The sequence below is a fragment of the Chaetodon trifascialis genome, chromosome 1 (assembly GCF_039877785.1).
Source record: "Chaetodon trifascialis isolate fChaTrf1 chromosome 1, fChaTrf1.hap1, whole genome shotgun sequence".
Taxonomy (NCBI): domain Eukaryota; kingdom Metazoa; phylum Chordata; class Actinopteri; order Chaetodontiformes; family Chaetodontidae; genus Chaetodon; species Chaetodon trifascialis.
The window spans coordinates 14,130,133-14,153,607 of record NC_092056.1 but is presented as its reverse complement, the minus strand read 5'-3'; the positions used below and the strand labels follow the sequence as shown (position 1 = coordinate 14,153,607).

The following is a 23,475-nucleotide window of genomic DNA, read 5'->3' as shown; positions in this document are numbered from 1 at the left end:
TCTGTGTAACTTTGAGTGTGTTGGTGGCCATCAAGAGTATCTTGTTGTGAGTTATTGCTTTACAGACAAGGGATGTGTCATATGGTGAAGTACAGTGGCCCCCAAAGCACGGGACTGGTGGAACAATAAAAACTGTGAAAATTAAAGTATGTCCTGTCCAGATGAGTTGTCAAGTAGAATTTTTCTAGTTTTGATATGAGGCTGAAACCTTAGCAGCAGTCTTTAACCTTTCAGTGACTGTGGGAGATGAGACAGGATGAGTCCATTCCCTCAGCATCATCCCTCAAGTGTCCTGTCATGGTTACACCGAGTTTAAATATAGAAACAGAACCGCAAGTTTCACTAAATCAATTAGCTTAGTGCTTCCAGATGTCATTGAGGACCTGTGTACCTTTTTTCCCTTTTTTTGTGGCTGTGTGGGTGTGTGTGAATTTTTTGTATTCCATCTCACTGAAGTGATCCCCAATGCTTCTTTATCATGTGTCAGCCCGGACTGAAATTGAGACATACTGCAATCCCCAGTGCGTAAAGAAAGCACAAAGCATGATGTTTCTCATTGAAGACAGTAAGCCGGAGCTGAAACAAGACCTTTTTTTTTTTCTTTTAGCAATATGCCGCATATTTGCTGAAACTTAAGACATATTATGTTCTTCCGAGGTACGCGTATATGTACAACTGTAGCATAGAATATTGGATATAACATACTGAAACAGATTCATATGTTGAAATCTTCAGTATTCTCTATGAAGAAACACAGAGGAGTAAGCAAGGACAGAGAGGAAAGAGGGGGTTGTTTCCTACTATGTGGTGTGTGACAAACTTTGGTCAAGAGCCAAATGACTGAAATTCTTACTTTGAAGCTTTAATGAAGATACACCATAGTGTTTAACAGACCCACTAAGCAATTTGCATTTTGGCTCTGTTTTGGCTTGGTATGTAAACCATTATTATTTGCAGATTTTCTCTACTCCATGAAAAAGAAAATGACTCATTTACAAACACTAAGGAACACATCTGTAGAAAGCAGTGGATGAAGCTGAGCACGAAAAGCATTTTGCGGTCACAACAGGCCCCCAGCAAACTAAATAACCACAGATGAGGAATGCACCAAGGAAAAAGCGTTTACAACTTGTGCTGGGAAAAATGTGTTTCTAATCTTTTCAGGCAAGTGATGATGATAGGAACCAGCTCAAATCCTCATCTGTTATGGATGAGCCAGGTCTGTAGATGGAGGTCAGTGCGTTGCTCACCTAGTACATTTCCATCACCTCGCCCTCCTGTATCAAATCCTCATGGTGTACTGTAGACGGACAGAGGTTCTGAAAAGAGCAGTGGGGTCACGTAGGACATTTTTAATGTGAAAACTCCTCCAAATCTCGTAAAGAATAACTCAGAATTTATTAATCATTACCAACTAATATTTTCTTCTGTCATGCTGAACGTTTTTTGCTATGAGCACATTTTCGTCTTAACAGGCTCGGTGGAGTCAAATAGTTTTCCTTTCTCCTTTTCCTTTGAAGGACTAGTTTGAGGATGTGGACGTGGGTCTTGTGACAGATAAAAGTTGCTGGGATGTGTTTTGCTAAAATGAATAATAACAATAGGGTTACGGTTCTAATAATTGCTTGAATGGCAAATTGAGGCTGCATGCATTTTGTCATTCATTTGATCTTATCATACTCTAAAGGATTATGGTCATTTCCCTTGCTGTGAAAAGTAGAGCTTTACTCATTTTCAAATTTCAGGGGCACTTGTGCCTTACTTGCTAGCATGGCAGCCAAACTGCAGCTAACTCAGCAATGTCATGCTTGTCAAGATCAGTTTAATGAAGTCAAGTCAGTTTATTGATAGAGCACATTTAAAAACAACAAACCAAAGTGCTTTACAGAGAGATTAAATTATGGAAAATGAAAACACACACACACACACACACACACACACACACACACACACACACACACACACATATAGAAATATATATGTATATATACTAGTCAGACAGTTGATATTTAGATTAACTGCCAGATAGTTTACGGCAAAACAATGAAATGTGCCACACAAATAGCAAAGGAATGCCTGGAATTACTTTAGTGTTCGCTGTTTAATCGCTGAGTTTGCCTGTTTAATTAGAAGCACCATTTGTGTCATGCTTGGAATATGTGAACATTCATAGCATCCCGTGCTTGTAGACACATATCCAATGTAAATTTGTAAATTGTGTTATTCCGTTCTCCTTCATGTGCACTTCTTTCTTTCAGATGTTTTCTCTGTCTAGTTGGCACAGCTTTCTTTCATGTTAAATTAACTGTATTAATAGCAGGTATGAAATCTACATTGTAAGACAACCAGATGGGCATTAAGCTTTTTACATCTACCTAATCCAGCTATTGGTGAGTGTTTGGAGTAACAAATGCGAAACTGCTTTTGAAGATTAAAATGCTTGCCAGGAAAGTGAGTGGTAAATTGTTACTGCTAACTTCACCTAAATCAAACTTTCATGTTTTGCATTTTAACACAGTGGAAGCAAGATGTCTCCAGTTTATGGCAGAAAGGTTTTTGTTTAATGCCAGGTGTTGCATGTATTAAGGTACATAAAACAAATTGGGTCACTATTTTATGAGAGATTCACCTGATCCTGTTCAAAGTGTCTCTATCCCCTCAGAAAACATTCATTTCAATCACAGATTTTACTACTTGCCGGCCAATGCAATTTGAAAAATAATATGTTTAAAATGTTCACACAGACGAGTATTAGTACTAGTATTTAGCAAAATTGATTCATTGTCAGAGTACTAGATGAAATTAAACATTAAAGTGGTAAGCACCTTAAGTCTTTGCCTTAAAATGATTATATTTCTTATTATAGCCTTGGGTATCAAAGATGTCTCTTATTATTTAATTTGAAAATTAAAATGTAAAGAAACTTACAAGCCAGGATTCATGTGCAAATACAGCACTTGTAGTCTTGGATCCAATGTCTATATTTTGATAAATTTCATGTAATGTCTGAGTTGGAAAAATGATCTTCTCCAGAAGGAAGCATTCTGGAAAAAGCATCATACTGTACACATAACTTGACCACAGAATGTTAGTTTGGTTGTGAAAAATAATTCAAAGGCATGTGGAATTTCTCAGACAGCATGTAATCCTTTAACTGAAATGGAAAGCACCATACACTGAACATGACAACATGCGCTGAATGGAAATGGATAGCTGTTTATGTTTATGCTTGGCTTGACCTTCAGTCTGTATATATGTGTGTGTGTGTGTGTGTGTGTGTGTGTGTGTGTGTGTGTGTGTGTGTGTGTGTGTGTGTGTGTGTGTGTGTGTGTGTGTGTGTGTTGGGTGAAGAGAGATGTCTTGACAACGATGCCCGAGAGGTCAAACACATTCCAAAGCACCACAAAGTTCAGTGTTGAATATGAGGGTCAGTCCATGACATGTAGCCTGCAGACAACGATCTGCCAGCATCCTCACCCCTGCTGTCTCCACCATTGTCGTGTTTCCCAGCAGGAAAACAAAATGTCGCCTTTGATAACTTAGCCTCAAATCAGTCCTGGAAATTTTGATTTGAGTTGCTGCAGCACGAGCAGCCTTGATCAACACGAGCAGCCTTGATCAGCTCCACTAAGCTCCACTGATGTGTTAAGGACTGAGGCACAACGTAAAGTGAGAGGGCCTCTATCCATACATCAAGTTAAAGAAGGGAAACTGTTTCAATGCCACAAACCACTTTGAGCTGTGTTGAGGGCTGTGCATTTTATTCTGAAGGTCAAAAGTAAAGCTTTAGTGATACTTAAATTAACTCTGAAACGATTAGCCAATCAATTGATTAGTCAAGCTAAAGAGAGCATACTGACAGCAATTTTGACAATTGATTAATCATTTAAATTATTTCTAAAGTAATGTTGTTTATTGGAATCCCCATTATTGCTCTCATTGGGTATATATCCCAGTAACAACAATGTTTGCACTTACACTTCATACAGTAAACAATAAAATTACACTGTTAACGTTACAGTACACCCAACAATAAAATTCCATGAAAACCATACATGTGTAAAATAATTAGAACAGTTTGAACTGATCGACACGTGAAGCAAAACAGTCTCAGTTCATCTAAATATCCAATTAAAGGAAACACATTTTACTTGTTTATTTTCAGGGCTCTCAAGAACCTCTTTAGATGCTTCTTAAAACCCTTTGTTTTAGAGTCATGAGATATAAATCATGGCAAACTGTTCCAATGAGATATGGCTCCATCCATGACTGTTTTTGTCCTAGCATGGGTCTTCATTCTGAGATAGCATAATGTGACTCTTCCCCTACCTGCCTTGTTTGATAAAATAACATTTTCAAATTCGGTTTTATTAATACAATGACTTATACACCATTTCACCATTTTCTGACGTTTCATCAGCTAAAATATTGATTAATGGCTGTAGTTTAATTATGTTTAGTTTTCACAGCCAAAATTAGTAATTTAATATATAATTTAACTGGTTATGTATGTTAGACATTTTGAAAAAGTCTTAGGTCAGCAGTTTAAGATTTGACCTTTTTCAACACTGTAGCTGAAACATCCTCAAAGGATTTGTTGATTCAACTTTCTCTGTCTAGCTGTCGCACGTTATCCCTCCTTGACGTATTTCTTAGTTTGTTTTTAAAGTTTGAAGGTGACCTGTCCTCACCTTTAAAGGCTAGCAGAATTCACCCTCAGGTGTTCGACAGCAAAAACAATGGCAGTCTCAGCCTGATGCTCACGCTGTTCTATTTCTAGTCTCACATGCTGCAGCTGTGGGCGAGATGCTGCAGCACTAAACAATAGTAATCCTGTACTGGTCCAGTCCAACACACAGTATGCGGTGTGGGTTTTCTGCTCCACTCAGTCGCAAGGCAAGCAGAATTGTTCCTCTGACCGCATACCATGCCGGTCATTTGCTTTTTTGTCCCATTGCTTGCTCAGATATATACAATGCCTTAAGATGCAGTTCCACTAATGGCCAACTCAAACTCTTAGATGTTTTTGAGTGAGTTTGCTTGATAGACAAGAGAGCCAGTCTGTAACACGAAAACATGGTGGTTGCTGCTTCCTTTTCCCTTCTCTGCTCTTTGCCCAAATTTGAATTGTCTGACCCTAATATCTGTCAAGATGGTGGTCAGTGGTAAACCCAAACCCAGTCTTCAGAGTGAGCCTCCAAAATGGGGGTGGCAACTGTGGTACTATGCTTCTCTATAGTCTAGTTTGAATAGAAGAAGAAATGGAGGAGTACATCCTCTTAATCATGATATGCATATCTCCTTTAGGAGGCTCAAAAACTTGTGAAATTGAAATTATTTACAAGCCTGTAGCAATGTCACTACATGTCTTGAATATTTTCTGCGTAAGTTAGGCTACTCAGGAGTGTCATCATTTGGTATCTTACTGGCACTGGGCATGTTTTGGACAGTTTCTGTGAAAAAAGTTGCACACAGGTTGTTAAGTGTTGGAAGAATGTCATTGTTCCAGGGATATGTATTAGTCCTGTCAAAATGTATTGATTGTGTGAAGCAACCCCCCCAAAAAAGCTAATTTCTGATTTTGTCACTCTCTCTGCATTTCCTTTCTCTTATATTCCTTTTTCTTGAATATGGTTGTTGTCAGTTTTCTGTGGGCTGCACATGACTTGTAAGAGTGCCTTTTATATGATTTCCAACCAAATTTATCCTATTAATCCTCATTGGACATACGTGAAACTGATATCAGTGGAAAGAGTCAGTCAGTAATCAGTAAGTTGATTGCACCAATATGTGTATGGTGTCCTTGCATTCTGGTTTGGATGAATTTTGACTCTGAGAGGAGGATTTGACATATAATATGTCAGTCAGGTTCAAAATTATCAACAGGATATGAAAGTGTAATCGCTGTTTTTAGGCATTCGGGGAGGGGCAACATTAAATTGGTCAGGCTTGGTGTTTTCTTTTTCCTTTGTTGGTTTCTTCACTTATGAATTGCTTCTTCCAGTGACACAGCTAAACAGTAATGCAAGAGTCCTTCAACCCTCCATCCAAACACAAAAGCAGTCAGTCAGAAGTAAATAACATATACTCTTACAGTAGGCTAATCCGAGGCTAGCTGATAACAGAAGGATTACTTAGAGGAAGGTTATTGTATGTTGTGTTCTGTTATTGCAGAGTGCTCAGGTTGTAGTAGGCATTATTTGCCCACAGCACATACAGTAAATATGTAAAGTTAAATATTACATACTTTCAAAAGCTTACTGCATCACAACACAAGCACTGTATATGTAAAGCTAATTAGATCCCTACATGTTTTCCTCTGAAAAAATGTGTAGACATGAAATGTAAAGGTCCTCTTGGGGTCCAGCTTCCTCTGATGAAGGAATTTAACCAGACTGTAAACATTTATGTGTCATTTCTCTTGTCTAGAACTTTGACTTCTTGACCTCCTCCCTTTTCCCTCAATTCCCTGCTGTAATGAGGAACGTGGCTTAGACTTCCGGGAAGGATGCTGCAGCTATTCAGAAAATTTGTAAACTGCTGGTGTCATTTCAGTTGTTGATTTCACTGCTTGGCTGGAGGACAGTTGGATACATTTTAACAGAAAGGAACTTTTTCATACATATTGTTTCAGAAAAAGATTTCAAGACCTGACTCTAGTGTGACCTGAGCCTCTGGGCTTCAGGTCAGGTTCAGTTCACTTAAGAAAAGAATCTCCCTTATTGCTGTGTGGAGTCATTCATCTGTCCTTGTTTTCTCAGCAAGTTGGATAAGCAAGTCATGACCAAGCTTAACTACATAGTTCACAATCAGCAGCAGTTAGTCAGTTTTAGGCTCTGTGCCAAACCACAGACTGAAGGAATTTAGCCTAATTGTCTCACTTGATGGACTGACTCAAGTGACCATAACTTGACATGTCGCGCTGCACGTCGGTCTTATGATGTTTGTAAAACTATGAGAGAGAAACTAAACAGTGCATTCCAGATAGCAGGATGCCGTTCCAGCCAGGGGGAGAATGGGATCATGTGTTTGTCAGGAAGATCCACACATGAGTAATCAATGCTTCGTGTGCCAGTGAAGTTAAACACATCAGGAAACAAAGCTGGAGCTGTCAAGCAAGCAGGACTTTCCATGCTGAAAAGCACTATGAGTTCACCAGGAAATGGGAATACACAGGATGAAATGAAGCCACAGTACACTGGAGAGCGCACATACTCAAACTTTGAGATGAAGTACAGTAGAAGCTGTCGGTCTTAATGATTTATTGTGTATATATGTAATTGTTTTGGAAATGTAGTGATTCTTGTTATTCTGTCATTACACTTCCAGAAGTTTTGTTATTTCCTGATGGATCCAAATCTGGATGTTGCAAATGAAAAGCCCCCCTCATGAGCATGAAAGGCATGATGATAAGTGACCAACCAGCCAGTGGCCAGCCAGGAGCTGGGCAAACATTTGTAGTTGTGAACTGGTGCCAGTAGATAGGTGAACAGGTCCAAGAGCACAGTAAGTTTTGCGACACTCCAGAGACCTCGCTAACTGGCTGCTGGTGAATGCCACTGTTTCAGGTAAAAATGTACTGCCTGCTGCTGACACCAGGGCCAGTGGCTGCGCACATACTTGAATTCTTAAACCTACATACTTCCACATCGTTCATTGACTCCATATATCAAATCTCTGTCTGTCAAAGATATTTACCTCAGAACGTGAACGTTTCGCCTTGTCATCCAAAATATTACAGTACTGTCTGATGTATGCAGACGTACATGACCACCTTCAGGTGTTCTTATCGATGTTGAGCTTCTTCAGTAGGAGCTGGCCAACAGTTTTTTGTTGTAATGCTTTTTGTTGTGACACTGTTGACATAAAATATGGTCCAGTGTTGTGTGGTTACTGAGCCTACAGAGTTTCACCTTAGAAGAAGAACTCGTGTTGACATGGGCTGGATGTTTGAATCTATAAGTGAAAAATAGTCAGATTCTTTGGAACAGTCTTACCCACTGACAGCATAATAACAGTGTGGTAATACATTACATTGCTGTTATTCATTGACATTTTCAGCCATAGGAGTAAAAGTATGGGGCTCTGAGGATGGCGATGTCGGTCGCTTGTCAAACCCTGTTAGCCGCTTTGTGTCTGAGGAGCAGTGTGGCGTCTGAAGGTTGGTTGCGGAGCCTTTAGAGTCATACCATCTTTTCTTACAGTATTTACCATGATAAAGTCTATATCCTGCCAGAATCTATCACTAGTTGTGTTAGTGCTGAATCATGAATTTACACATGTAGCTCATTTGACAATGCTGATAATGCATAGCTTGTCAAGATAAAACATGATTAATCAACCAACTACAGATATGTGTTTTAATTTCATGTTTTAAACGTCCAGTGTGTAAGATTTAGAGGGATCTGTGGCCAGAAGTGGACTATAGTATTCCTAATTATGTTTTCATTAGTGTATAATTCCCTGAAAATAAAAATCATTGTGCTTTTGTTACCTTAGAATGAGCCCTTATATCTACAGAGGGAGCTCGTCCTGTTCCATGGAGTTCACTATGTTTCTACAGTAACCCAGAACAGACAAACCAAACATTGGCTTCAGACAGCATCTCTCACATTTTTAGTGGCCACCATAGGTTCTCCTACATGGTTGGAAATGGAGGGTGAGGTAAGGGGTATTCAGTTGTTTGCGGTCTGCAGCCTCACCACGAGATGCCACTAAATCCCACACACTGGTCCTTTAAGTGTTTTTCGTTTTTCTTTTTTTTTTTAGTTAAGATAATGATGGTAACCTCAACCTATCATGTGTGTCTATCAAGTTTCCTGCTGAATATGTGCAAGTAGCAATATTCATAGATACAATGTGATCTCTGGCGTCTGTGTTTATTTTTAAGAAATAAAGGTTGAGTAGGAACTATTTACACTATGTGTAACCACTTCTTTTTTAATTCACTGGTTCTTGTATGTTCAAAGGAGATTTCACTCGATTTCTAGGGGAATGCCTGAACTGCCTGTCTGTCTCTAAAATCACTGTATAGAAAGCAAGTTCAAAGAGAATAAGTCCTACTTTTCACAGAGCCTGTACAATACACCCTTTGATTTTTGTGGCCACTATACTCTTAGCCATGAAAAAAATGCTTGGAGGGTATTCACATGTCATATGATGGCTTTTCAAAAGGGATGTGAGTTTGGAAATATCGTTTAAGATACGTCACAGATGACATCCCTCCCCTTGTTTTAGAGCAACACCATATGCAGATCTCCTGTGGTCAGGTGCCAAGTTTTTTCTGCTAGTATTAGTGTGCACATTATTATTATACAGGGCTAGCTCTACTTTTCCTATTGAGTCCAATTCTTTTAAACATTTGGACAAACAATTAACCAACTTTTTTCAATGTCTGTTGTGCAGCATAAAGAAGTGGCAGAATAGCTTATTGTGTAATTTCTTGAGCAGGAAACCTTATTACCGTATTAATTTCTGAATGAACAACACCCCTTTTCACATGTCTTGAAACAAAAAAATGTTTGAGAGACTTTATGAGACTTTACTTTAGACGCTTTATGTGAGAAAAGGCTTTTGTTGCCAAACATCTTCTTGTGGGATACACAGGGAAACTCATTAGTGTTCATACACACTCAAAACACTGACACATACTGCAAAGATTCACATTTACTCTTCACTCTGCATTAGTTTATATTAAGGAGAGGGATAAAAATCATTGTGGTTTGAAACAAGTTTATTAAGGGCAGAAGTGAGACTGTGGCTTATGGTTAATACTCTAACTTAGCCAGGGCCCCCACAAGGGGGTGGAGGAAGCACCTGTTCCACAGTCAGGTCATTATCAGCCATTATCTTACTGTGCTGTAACGGCCGGGGCTTAGTCTGACGCAAGACAGCCATTGTACTCATCTGCAACGCCAGGACAAAGCTGTTTACCCTGCTCTTTCATTCATCACTCCATGTGCTCAGATATGTGTTTTGATGTTTCATGTTTGCTTTTAACAGATGAAATAAAAAGGCAACCATGTTTACCTACCATCAGCTGATATGGGTTAAAAAAAAATCTGTAGCAATGCAGTACTGATCAGAACTGATAAAGGAGGGAAAAATGTCAATTCTGTTCAATGTCAGAAGTTGGCTATTAGGAGAGGCACAAGTCATGCCGTGCCATGATTCACTACCACTTGCTTTCTGTATTTCCTACAAAATTGAGTGAAAATCAACCTATATTTAGTGGGAGTAATGGTGTGTGTCGGTTATTTTGAAGTCTTTATTGTAAAATATGTCTCAGTAAGCCATCTTGACATCACCACTTTCAGATAAAGTCCAATCATTTGTTTCACAAATATTTATGTCAAGCAAACTGTTGTAAATATTCTGCAGAACCACTATTTCTGCTAAAAGTTTCCAACCTTCAGCTCCACGTCCTGTAAATGTTTGAGGAGCAGGCCAGGTAGAGCCCAAGTAGGACAGTTAATGTTTTTCATCGTGGACTATCACAAATGCCAGAATCAGAAAACGATTTTATGGTCTGTTGGTGTCCATTGTGATTTGACCCACGTGGAAGTGTTTTTTTTTTGGTAACGTACACCCCCTGTGGTGTTGGAGCGTAGAAAGCCCGCTTATCCACGTGTAACGCAACGTGTTGTACTCTGTAGTCATTGTAACTTATCAACAAATACTTCAGTTAAATTCCTAATGGTTTACTGTGCAAAGCTAACTACATTGTCTGGCCAGATTTCTGTTTAATATAAGACACCTGACATGAATTGTGAAACTCTGTAGTTATTACATGGCTTTGACAACTTAAAACTTGTCCAAAAAATACAATATGCTAACAAGCTGTCAGGCTATGATTAACCCAGTTGTATAAGCAGACATGCTGATACATGACAGAGCAGAAGTCATTGATTGTCATTGTTTGCTGTAATGCTGTAAGCTTAAGCTTGCCAATCTGCTCTCTCCAGTTTTGACAGATTTCACCACAGCAATTGGAGAATATATTGGATTATGGGTGTTTTCATACTATTCAAGTGGTTTTGATATCAGTTTTATCACTAGAACCCATTATTAAACAGTGCCGGGAAAATCCATGGACTTTCCTTGGATCCCGAAAGGGAATTTTTGTACTCTAGACTAACTTTCACAGCAAATTCTTCCCTGAACTATGGTTCAACCTGTTTATCCTGAGAAGATATGGTGTTTGTTAACCTACTTTTGACAAAACTGACATATAATTAAGTCCATTTAATGTCTGGAACCTTCGTGCCAACCATGTACATCACACAGATGCTGGTTTAGCTTTTGGAGTCAGGTTGAGAGAGCGAGATGAATTAATCCGACAGTGGACTGATTTAAGCTTAGGAATGTCTGATTCTCAAAGGGGTCCTATTATTTGCCTCTTTATGCATTTCTGTTTTCAAGTTGCATGTGGTGAACTGGCCGTGTGTTTTTAATTTATGCTGTGTTTTGAAATAAACTCAAGTATTCGCCCTGGAGTGAACAGATCTTCCCAAGAGATTTTGGGGAAATGGGGGTTCGTCCTTAAGATCTTTTTGCTGGACTGTGCGTGAGCGAGAAAAAAAAAACAAAAAAAACTTTACATTTGAACTAAAAATACACCTTGTAGTAAATTCTTTTTCTGGTGTCACATTTCTCACACATATGGCATTCATGAGGCTTGAAATTTTGTGTACAGCATAGTGTGCAATATTTGCTAGATGACTCTTCCTGTCCTGTCTGACTAGACATTTCTTTTGAATTACTATGGTCCATCATGGTCACCTAAAAATATCTATCTCTAAAATGAACCATATGTGCCTGGTATTGCATAACAGATGAGCAAAAGGAAACCTGGAGTGTTGGTGACAGCGGGGAAGCAGAGTTTAGGAATGGAAGTAGAGGGAGATGCCACCTCAGCAGAGCACTCTCACGTGGAGCTAAGCTTTGTAGCAGTAAATTCACTCATTGCAACCACTAAGTAGTATTTGGATAACAGTGCTATTATGGTCATTTTGTTGACAGTTTTGTTTCTTGTATTCTTCATGCTGACCTTAAGGAGATGGTTGAGGCGACGGGGTCCGTGCATGTTTATCTGCCAAACCACTCGCCTGGAGTGGCTGTCTCTGGTTGTTTTGTCCACTGCTCATCCTGCAGACCTGATAAAGCAGGAGTTCTGGCCAGGCAGCACGCCATTGACCTCCTCACCCGTCCCGGTCCCTCTCTGACCCTGACTGCTCGCACTTCACGTTCCGTCATTGTGTTGTCTTCCTGGCAGCTCTTTCACATGAATGGGGAAAGAACAAGGTAGAGGATGATTGAAGTGCACGGTGCAGTGCACAGCTGCTGCTAAGCTTCCATGACAACATTGTCTTGGCAGTAACTTCATATTCAGGCTCCGTCTACAGTTCGCTAGTATTGTCTGGAAGTTTGGACGATTGTAGATGGATTTTTTAAAATATTTTCCTTTGAGTTATACCTGCTCTAAGATTTGAGATCGTCTGGCAGCCATGTTTACAAAATTTTGTACATTATGGTCAGGGGAGGTGGAAAGTGTTTCTCAGTAGTTTCATTTTATTGCTGTGGAGAGAAAACATGGAAGAACTTTGGTGCCTGATTTCATTTGGGTTTGTAACCCGACCAAATTATGAAATAAGTCCCTCTCTGAAAGGATTTGTGGGATTGAGCTCATTTATGGTAACTGGAACACTTAAAAGGTTTTATGACCCTTCGGGCTATGTTTGCATTTCTTCAAGTACAAGACTCTCAAATTTTGGGGTCATAATAAAAACACAGTAAACCTGTTTCTAGTCGTGTTTCAGCTGCATCATACCAGAAAGACGAAGTTGACTACCATTCTCTCTGTCTCATTGTCCTGAGTCATCTTTAGTAATGGCTGTTGCACCAGTTTTATCTGGCCTCCGCCAGCCTGACCGGGCATTAATGTCTCGTCACTGTATAAGAATGCATCCCTGTCCTCTGTGTTCTTTTTTTTGTTGTTTTTTTTTTTCCTTGGTGCTGCTCTTCAAGCACTCCACTGTGACAATACTCAGCAGGTCAGGCTCCAGATCGAGTGTCGCTGGCTGAGTGGGGGAAAAGAGCAGTTGGATGGGAGTCATACCAGGCTGCAGCACATGATGTGATGCAGAGGGTTTAGCTGGAGGGCTGCACTTTACTTTGACATTAATACAGCCAGTGTGTCCCAGAGTTCCTTTGTCACTTGACTAAAGTCTAATTTGGGAATGGGAGATGTCCTTTCTCTCTGCTGTGTGTGTGTGTGTGTGTGTGTGTGTGTGTGTGTGTGTGTGTGTGTGTGTGTGTGTGTGTGTGTGTGTGTGTGTGTGTGTGTGTGTGTGTGTGTGTGTGTGTGTGTGTGTGCGTGCGTGCGTGCGTGCGTGCGTGCGTGCGTGCTGTATAAAGATACAGCTTGTGTCTGATGTTGTCACTCAGTGCTTTCACTTGTTGTCCCCCACCATTGTTTTTGGTGGCACAGTGTAGTACAGCAGGACAAAATGTCATAGACAGAATAAAAAATAAAAGGCCCTAAAGTCTTGGTTTTTGTTCTTTTAAATATTGCCCAGTGGTTCCACTGGCCACGTTTCACAAGCAGAGCATTTAGCCTGCCTGACGTTGTTGACGTTGCTGATTTGGTAATTTTTCCTTAATATTTGTGCTTCTCCCACAGGTAAGTAGGCTATGTAGTTAATGTAGTTAGGTTTCTTTTTTTGTCTGCTTTAATTGAGGCTGCATAGAGCGATTTATTTATTTATTTTGAAAATGTACCGAATTTTCTATGCTGTTCCTCTGTCTGACTTCCTGTCAAGCTCGATGTGCTCTGTGCAGCTTGACGTTGTGTCCAGCAAAAATAGAGTAGGCGCCAATTCTTCGCGGAGCACAAGAATAGTGTCCCACTTCTGGAACACATCTGAAATGTGCCGTGGCACGCCTGGTGGAATTGCATGACATGAGCTCCGCCACCCGCGATGCAGTGGAATTCGGTGGAATTTAGGGGTTAAACATCACATCTTTAGTCTGCCTACGAGGACAAGCCTCAAAACTGTGGCCGTGTATGTTTATATCCACACTCCACTCTGTGTTTGACTGAATTGCAGATGACATAATTTTTCAAGTCAGATGTTTAAACAAATAGCATAAGCATATTTTCTCTGTTTACACACGGTTGTGCATAGTTAAATTTAAAATGATAAACATTTGCAGAAAGCATTGCAGCCCGTCATAGGTTTCCCTGCTTTTGCAAAAGTTGCTGAAAAGCAGTTCAGAATCAGCAATCATCAAAACACCTGTTTCAAATAGCTTATTCACAAACAAACATCATATAAACATCTTTATGTAGGATGCATGCTCAGTTGTTGTAGACACTAAAACTCATAATGAGAGTCATAAGCAGATAATGTTGCAGGAAAATATGTTTAAAGCCTCAGGAACATAGCCACATGTGTCAATAAAAATGGGAAAGAATCGTGAAATAAGCATTTTACTTGACTTTTTTCTTATTCACATCATTGAACTGCCCTGTTTGTAAATTCCGTATTGGATCCAGCCACAACATTTAAGATACACAGTCATTCATATTTTTGTCAGACAGCCATAAATTGTGTGTAAAATGATGTCAGTAGTTTGTCTTGATGCAACAGTCCCTGAATAAATGAAGTTTACTAAATCCTGAACTCCCTTAAGTGTCTCTGAACCTGCGCCAACCCTCAAGTGTCTTTCTGCAGACCTACAGGCAAGATAACGACTTTAAGGAAACACGATTTAACATTGGGGAAGTCAGTTAATCTTCTCACCATCGCGCCTCCTCGCGCTCTCTCCATGTCGTGTCCTTCTCTCACACATGCATAGACTCCTACAAACAAACACACACACAGATAGACTCCTATGAATGAACACACACACAGACACGCAGGATGTTGTATCTCCTGTGATCTTCTGAGCTATGCAGTCCCAAAGGTGTTTACCGTTTTTGACAACAATGAATGGCATAGTTGGAATAGTTTAGGACAGGATCACAGTTATCTGCACTTGTCCTTGAGTCCTGTCTGGCCTGAGTGTGTTCAAACACACACACATGCACACCTCATCACAAAGCAGGTTTAACAGATTTCCTGCTAGCTATTGTATCTGCTGGAGGACGGTGGCATCCTGGTCCAAACCTCCAGGTTGAACAAGCCAAATCCCCCCTCACCCCTTTTCCTCTCTTCCTGTCTTAATCTCCATTTCTCCTACTCTCCTTCTCCTCATCAACTCCCTCCTCTGTCCTCTGTCTGTGCTCCGCTTCTTTTGTCTTTGTTTTTGCTACCTCTGCCAGTAGATTTGTCTTTGGCTGCAGACGGGTCCAACTGTCCATCAATCCATCTGTGTTTTCCCTCACCTACCCCTCCTTTACCCAGTCTCCTCTCTTCCTCCATGTGTCCGGTGATCCCCTGTGTAACCCCTGAGGAGCAGTCTAAACACCGTGTTCAGGGCCAGGGCCAGTTGGGCCTCCAGCGAAAACAGCGAAAGTCCAGACACAAACACTCGCCTCTCTGACTAAATGCCCAATTGCCCCCCATATTTTGGCCCCTCTCTTTTATGCCGTCTCAAACGATAATTCATCCATTTCTTCATACCTCTCATTGACCTCTCTTTTCTGCTGCTTTGAGATAGTACTTTTTCATGTTGCTTTATGAACCCATATCACAGTGGATGGTTTTATTGTTGGCTTGTACAATTGACATTTTCGTCAGTTGTGTTTACCAATGAACTGTATATGTCTAACAAAACACCGTATCAGAAAAGCTTGCTTGTTGCCACACTCTGCAGATGTTTTGTGTCAGGATTGGTTATGACTCACACTGTTGCTCTGAGAACTAAAACCTGTTAGATATGCTTTTTATTATGGTAACAGTCTTTCTGAGTTTCAGTGCCCACAATTTGCTAAAAATGGCTCTGTTTTGTCATGCATTGAAAATTGTTGATTTGTGTGATTCTCTGTTTGGAAATAAAAGAAAAGGTTATTCCAGGAAAAAATTTAGGAGAACTTGACTTACGACTTGAGAATCCATGATACTACAATACAAGTAATGCTACGATTCTATAATTTTAAACTTTGATACACTACCAGTGTAAGGAAAAATGATGCTTGATACCTTTCAATACCATGAAAGAAAGAAAAAATATTCCTAGGAACACGAGAAATTTTTTATTTACAATCTGCACACAATTCTGTTGCAGAAAAAGTCATTGAACACGTACCAACACATGAGCAGTCATACATTCAGGCCCAGTTGATTTTCTTCCTGTTGTTTCAAATGTGCAGCCTTGGGTTTAAAATCTGATTGTAGATCACAGATTTTTTTGTGTGTCTGTGTGTTTTTAGTGTGTTACTAGTAGAGAGGTGTCTTTGCAGGGGTCAACATGTATTGTTTTCTTGATTTTTTCACAGGAAAAAGAAATCTCTGTTTTCAGTGTAATCAGCTGGGATGGTTGCTTAATTCCTCGGAATTTTCCGTTTCCTTCTTGTTTTAGGTGTTTCCTTTTATGATCAGACGGCTAATGAGCCCAGGCAGTTTGGCCTGGCACCTTCACTGATGACTTTCAAGGAAAATATATCCTGAACATGCTATTTCCCGCTCTGATGAGCAGATGTAATTGCTGCAGTGAAGCAGGACATCCTGTCTGTGCTCTCCATGGGGGGCATTAGGATTAAATTCGCCACAGTGATATTCTGATTCCCTGTCCATTTAAGGTTTGAATGGGTTACCAGCAGAAAGTCTCAAGGGACATATCAACCACAGAGCTTTAAACAAATCCTTGACAGACACACTGAAAATGTGGTCTCTGAAATGATCTGAACATACTGAGTGGATTATCCCCTACAACATTCTCATGTATTTTATTGAAAATCTTTTCAGTTCTGCCAGCCTGGAGGTTGGAGGCTGTCCAGGGACAGGAAAACACCCACCTTCTTCACCGTTGTGCTGACAGATATCGATTCAGACCGACACTACTGCTCCTGCCTCACTTTCTACGAAGCTGAGGTCAATCTGCAGGTGAGGCTGAAACACACGCACCCACACATGTTTTCTCAAGGGTGAGTACAGCCTATGACTGAGCTGGCCTTTAACATGTTTATGCATGTGTGTTTTGAGACATTTTTGTGCTGTTTCCATTCATGCATTGATTCATTTGTTTATTGTCTCTAATAGCTTTATCTTTTTCAGGGTCACGGGAAGCTGTAACTTATCTGAGAATTCACTCGGGTGAAGGTTTTCAGTCCGTCAGAGGGCTAATAGACACTCACAGTCATAGAGTCTCCAGTCCCTATACTGTACAGCTGTTTCAGGACTGTTGGAGTGAACAAGAGCAATGTGTGAAAACATGCAAGAACATACAAAAAACATGTAAATTGTACACAGGACTCAGCCCTGTGAGGCACTGGCACTAACCACTGAACCACAGTGCCAGATTAATCCTGATTTAGTTAGTTTCTCTTCATCACTGCATTAAACAGCTTTGCAGCACATCGCTGTGAGCTGCTAGCTTCTCCCTACAAGATGGGCTTGAGGTCCCATCCATCTTCATGTGTCTCTCTCTTGATTCTTAGAAGCCATCAGGATGTCTCTGGTGGGCAATGTTCTCATTTTCTGTTTTCCATTTTAGGCTTATTGTGTTGTTCGTTTGTTTTGCAGTCTTTTGCACAAGTTTAAAAAGGTGCCAAAGACCGTCTGGAATTCTGTCGTGTGCGAGATGTCTTCCAGAATTTGAGGCATTAGTAGAAAACAAAAGTCTGCATGGATACAGCCCAATAAATTTGGAGCTGGCTGGGGGATGCTGTTATAAAGGAGAGGATGAACCTGTACTCCCCTCCAGCACTTTTTATTAGATTTACTCATGCATGCAAGATTGTGTTTGATTACAGATTAATGGTCACAGCACAAATGTTCAAAACCCCCATAAATTTATTGATTACAACAGATTTGTTTGGACGGCATCATTTTTCTACTTATGAATGATCTCGTTAATGTTTCCCCCTGCTCAAAGCCCACAGAATACCAAGCTAATTGTTTCACTGTGCTTGACTTCGTTAGAGGCCTTAAATGACTCCTGTCGCTGTGCCCACCGTGACTTCACATCCTTTCACATGTGGAAGGAAGTCATCAATCACATTCCAGTTAGATCAGCACAACATTTTTGAAGCTAACTTTGAAATGCACTCATGTACGAGAAGTATGTGTCAGCTTTCAAAAAGTTTGGTGGGACATTCAGAATCAACACTATAGTAGTTAATCTTTTCCTCACTAGTTTTGCATTTCAGGTTGTTGTGTGAATCAGACCATAATTGACCACAAACATTCCTCTGAACAACTGGGCACATTTTTCTAAGTTCGTTCCAAAGCATGGGGGGGGCGGGGGCTAGGGCAGAATTGTCACATCAAAGGGAGAAAATAACCAAAAATAGCCCAGTTGTTAATAGTTATGGTGTGTCTTTGGAAGAGACTAGATTTAACTGTCATTGCTGTGCTGTGATGACGTCCCTCAGCTGTGTAAAACATCTTGGACATTACCGACCAGTGGATCTTGGTCTGTTTTTTGTCTTCATGCACTGGTTTCAGTAGCGGGAATATGTGTTGTCATTAACTACAGATTTAGACTTGATTATGGAGCCAAATATTTTTGTAATTGTGTCTTTGTTTACTGTTATCTGGGGACTGGCATGGCTATTAGTGAGTGCTACAAAGCTTGTTTTCTCACACACACTCCACATTTAATGTTTATATTAGGCCTGCAGTGCAAAATAAGCAGCAGCAGTTGTTGTGTTATTGTGCTAGATATTTTCCAGGTTCATGATAGAAGAGGACTTCCACACGGAACACTAAATATACACATGCAGTCTCACTTGTTTCATTTCACCTTGCTCATTTTGTCAGTGTAAACCGTTCAGTAATCATTTGGCCAATGACAAAAACACAATCGAATCATGTTGGCAGATGTCCGAATTTAAACTTTTCTCTCATAATCTTGATTTCTCAGTTCGCTGTTTGTTACCAAGCGAGTTGTAAAAGGGCTATAAACTGTGCATCAGGTCACGCACACCACACCAGAAGCAGAACATAGCTGACTATACCGTCCTGTGAACTTCTTAGTTTCAACTTTTCAACATTTTAAGTGCTACTCATGTCTAAAATAGCTTACAGTAATAGAGATATTTGTGTATGTATGCCAAAAAGACACTTGACTAACACCCATGGGTGCTTTGTGTATATTACACACTGTATTGTTAAGATTGAACCTATAAACCTCTAATTTGACAGACTCCCCAAATGCAACAGCACCCTCCCTTTTTTTGTCAGATATTTATTAGATTTAGGCTATATTTGGCCCCGTCCAGACATCATGTTCCTGCAAAATTAACACACATTCCTGGATTCAGTGTATGGCACTGAAGATCTTCTTGAAACGTGAGGGTGTTTTGATAGTCTTTACTCTCTAAACTGAAATCCTTATCTAGTCAGTTGGATTTCAGCGAGAGTCCAGACAGGCGGCAGAGGAATGTATTTTGTCTAATAATTGAACCAAATCCTAAGAATAACCGTGAAATGTGACGCCCATCTGAATGGGATATTTTGATCCCATACTCCTTCGTCCTGAGATACCGAAGCACTTGTGGCATGTTTTCACTGCCTGGAGAAATATACCAGATTGTGATAAGGGCTTTAGTTAGGAATGAGGTTGGTGTCTCAGTGTCCTGATAGGGCTTGTGGATCCACGATAGAGACTATTAGAACCAGATTGAAGCCGCTGCTTGTACCACAAAGCTTTCATGATTTTGGGCAGACGTAGGTGATATGTTTGATCGTAGCAAAAATGGCTCTATAGTGTGCATTTGATCACTTTAACAGGACAGTTGTTTCCAGGTCATTCTTTGTTTCTGTTTATACTATCGCCCACAATTACAAGCTTTAGAGGACCAACACATCACAAAATTTTGAAACTTTTCTTCTTTGTGTTTTTTGTTTGTTAAGTGCACATATACTGTAGTGAAGCTTTGATTTCCCCCAAGGCACCCAGAGCTTTTATTCCCAGGAACTGCTTTCCAAGGAAAGGTTCCTTCAGCCCTTTGTCTGCGTTTCCACTGTAATCTAAAGACCGGTGATGTATGAAAAGCGACTATAGAATAACAATGTTATTGTTTGTCGTTGGTCATATGCTTTTTTGTCAAAGCAGGATAAGCACCAAAGTTTCTGTAGCTGGGAAGTACCACCCATCAAGCAAGGACTTTTTGTTGCTTGGAATAATGTCCCTTAATTAAGCCATATGTTCCTCCAAAGGTTCCTAATCCTTGAGGAAAGTTCCTGCGGTGGAACGCAGCTTAAGTGTACAATGTTTAACACATTCTGAAGTGGGTTCATACATCTTGTGCTCTACAATAAAGAATATTGTTTCAGTGGTGAAATTTGACTAGCTATAAATGATATCTGTTGCTCAACATAGTAATTACTTAAAATTGTGCAGTTGTTAATATCTTTTGTACTGTCACTAGTGCTCTGATGATGACTCTGGGAGGGCAGAAACATTAATCTTCTAAACTCTTCCCAGAGGAAATCCACTCATGATTTTGTCTCTTTGTAGGCGAGATCTTTTATTAACCATCGTAATTTTAGAAAGTCTGTTGTGTTCATTCAATGGCTCCAGTGGGATGTGCAGTTCTGTTGAATGGGGACAGTTGGAGAAAGGAGATAATAAATAGTCCAAACATTCATAAATGTGTATCTCCTCTTTGGAGACAAAGGAGGATTTTTAAGATTTTTGGGGGCTGAAACTATGTATTTGTCTGTCTTGTTTTTGTTTTTTTTTTTCTTTTCTCGCAGGAATACAATTAAGTTTCCACTTCTTCTTTCAAGCCTATTTTATGACACAACCCTGCATGAAAGTGAAAATGTTCGAAGTTGGGTGTCCATTCATTCATACTTTACCGGTGAATCATCTTGAAAATTGCTCAAATAACATATGTGATGTGTAGAAGGTGCCAGATGAGTGTGAGGGACATAATGTGTTCACAAGCTCAACTCAGCAGTGCTGCCATGCTCTACATTACAGTACAGTACAGTTCAAGATCTGCAGTCCATTGCACAGTGTTGAACTCTTCAACTGAAATAGCTTCTTTTTTTAATGTGTCAGGGATCAAAGAGTATTGAGGCTGATGGAGATGAAGATGAGGAGGCAGAAGAGGATGGCCTGATCCAACCAGCTCAAGTGTTTGCACCAAAAAGTCTCATCCTCGTGTCCAGGCTGGATTATCCCGAAATATTCCGGGTAATAAGACACCATATGATTAAATCTTGATTAAAAAATATTTTTCGGTCTTGTTCAGATGGAATACTCTGCATTTTTGTCAAATCAGTGCTTTCATCTTGCAGCTCTGAGATGACATTAATCTACTTTGTGCTGTCTGCAAAGTAGGCCCAAGTTTGCTTAAGCATAAGCACGCACTTCAGTAAAGTAAATGAGACATAGAAGCGTAAGCACCTCTGATCTTTTCATTCCAGACTGAGTTAATCACCGGTTTTGCAGGCTCACAGTCAGCCTTGTTAGTCATGTTGATAGGGTCTTCTGTTCCTACATGCATGTAAGTTCTATTACAATAAACCGTGAAATATTACCTTCTGTAAATATCACAAAAGCACAATCATTTTTGTTTTATAGCCCTGATATTTATCAACTGAAGGGTCACCCATTTGATCATGACCTGCAGCATTGGTGACTATATAGAGTAGCTATCATGTGTATGTGTCCATGTGTAGTGTCTCAGTTGTATTTCACATTTTGTCGTTTCAGGGGTGCTTGGGTCTGGTCTACACAGTGTACATTGATAGCCTGAGTTTTCCTTTAGAGGGTCTGGTGGCCAACCTCTTTACCTTCCAGGTTCCTGTTGCCGGTGGATCCCAGGTAAGTCCTAACTGAGGCAGAGCACACCCAAAGTGCCACAACCTTTTTCCATACACATGTGCTGGCTTTGCTTGACTTAGTTTGACTCGACACATCAGCATGGCAGGGATTTGCATCTCAGTTACAGCGCTGTTACCTGCTTGAAGCTGTGTGTTTAACTGACGACGCGCTTGTCTTGGGTCAGTGATGTTAAAAAGCAGCGCCTTCTGCAGCACAGTTTACTGTTGCACTGTGCAGCAAGTGTTGGCAGCCAGTGGCTTATCATAATGGATTTTCAGACTGTTATGATTTTGCCTGGCATCTACCTCTTATTGTTTTAAAAACATACTCCTCAATCATATCTGAACAATGAAGAAGCCCATCTGACATCGCAGCAACCCGTCTGGAGGCTGTCAGTTGCGCTTAAACTCCAAATATGATCCCATTTCAGCGTTGCCAAAAGTGCCAATGGAAAAGTCCTACAAGACATCTCGCTGTCCTGCTGCTGGCCTGTTCCTCACAGATCCAGGCGAGACAAGACGTTAAAAAAAGTTCATGTCAATCCGTTTTTCGACTGTGAGGCAGTGATAGATTGTGCAGTTGATGGCTAAGGATCAGTAGCGCAGCTAGTAAAATGATTTATGTTAGCTATGCAGCCTATCAGGAATGTCGTGTTTAAATGGTGCCAGAGATTGTTGTCCAGCCACAGGCAGTAATTTTCTAATACATATTAGTTTTTTTTTTTTTTTGCATTACTCAGAGCAAAAGCCTAGACGAGTGCAAAAGACAGCCGAGCTCTTAAACTGTGTTTACAACAGTTTAGGGGAATATGTATTTAAAATGTCAGTGCATTAAGACCATTGCTTTGTATTTCGCTTGCTGCAGTTAGGTGGCCAGAAGTTAGAAGTGAGGTGAGGCTATGAATGCAGTGAATCAAGCAATAGGTGACTTACACATTCAAAAAAAAAAAAAAACTCTCGCCAAAATGTGTCTCAGTCATTACTTTATGGAGAATTACTTTATGTTTACCACTGCCACTGGGGAGAAATCATCAGATCAAAATCCAATTTTGTTTTAAACTGTGGCTAATGTGCTGCGAGAGGAAAGAATTTGGTCAGTTCCCCAGAAAGATGCCACTTAAAATCCCATGTCCTGAGTCTGCCTCTAGGCTAAACCTTACCAGTGGAACAGACTCATTTGTCAAATCAGCACATAGTTAAAAACACACAAGAATGTCAAGAATTGTGTGAATGGAGACCCAGTAGTACCTTTCATTTTTTGATTTGACTGAAGAACTGTTATTTTCTACATCTTAAAAGTCTCTACCAACCACTTTTCAAGCACTACAACCCAATAATCTGAATCGCGAACCTTTCCAAGACTTTGATATCCAAAATGCAACTCTTGCATGACCAGTTTCTAAATGTACATTTCAGCAGCTGATACGTGCTATGAAAATGTGTTTATTTATATTTTTAATGCAAGGATCCTTTTTAAAAGATCTGTGATACTGCTGCAGCTGTACCAGTTATATTTTGGTAAACATGTTAT

At 40.1% G+C, this 23,475-nt stretch overlaps 1 protein-coding gene across 2 annotated transcripts in view; it reads left to right on the top strand.

Moving 5' to 3' along the window:
* The window catches only part of sbf2 (SET binding factor 2), an 89,417-nt gene that overhangs the window by 15,473 nt on the left and 50,469 nt on the right, over positions 1-23,475 (top strand). For both annotated transcript variants that reach the window (XM_070984557.1, XM_070984476.1), the window contains exons 3-5: positions 16,911-17,048; positions 21,178-21,312; positions 21,835-21,945. In XM_070984557.1, coding sequence (XP_070840658.1) covers positions 16,911-17,048; positions 21,178-21,312; positions 21,835-21,945 — 384 coding nt within the window. The remainder of the gene's footprint in view (positions 1-16,910; positions 17,049-21,177; positions 21,313-21,834; positions 21,946-23,475) is intronic.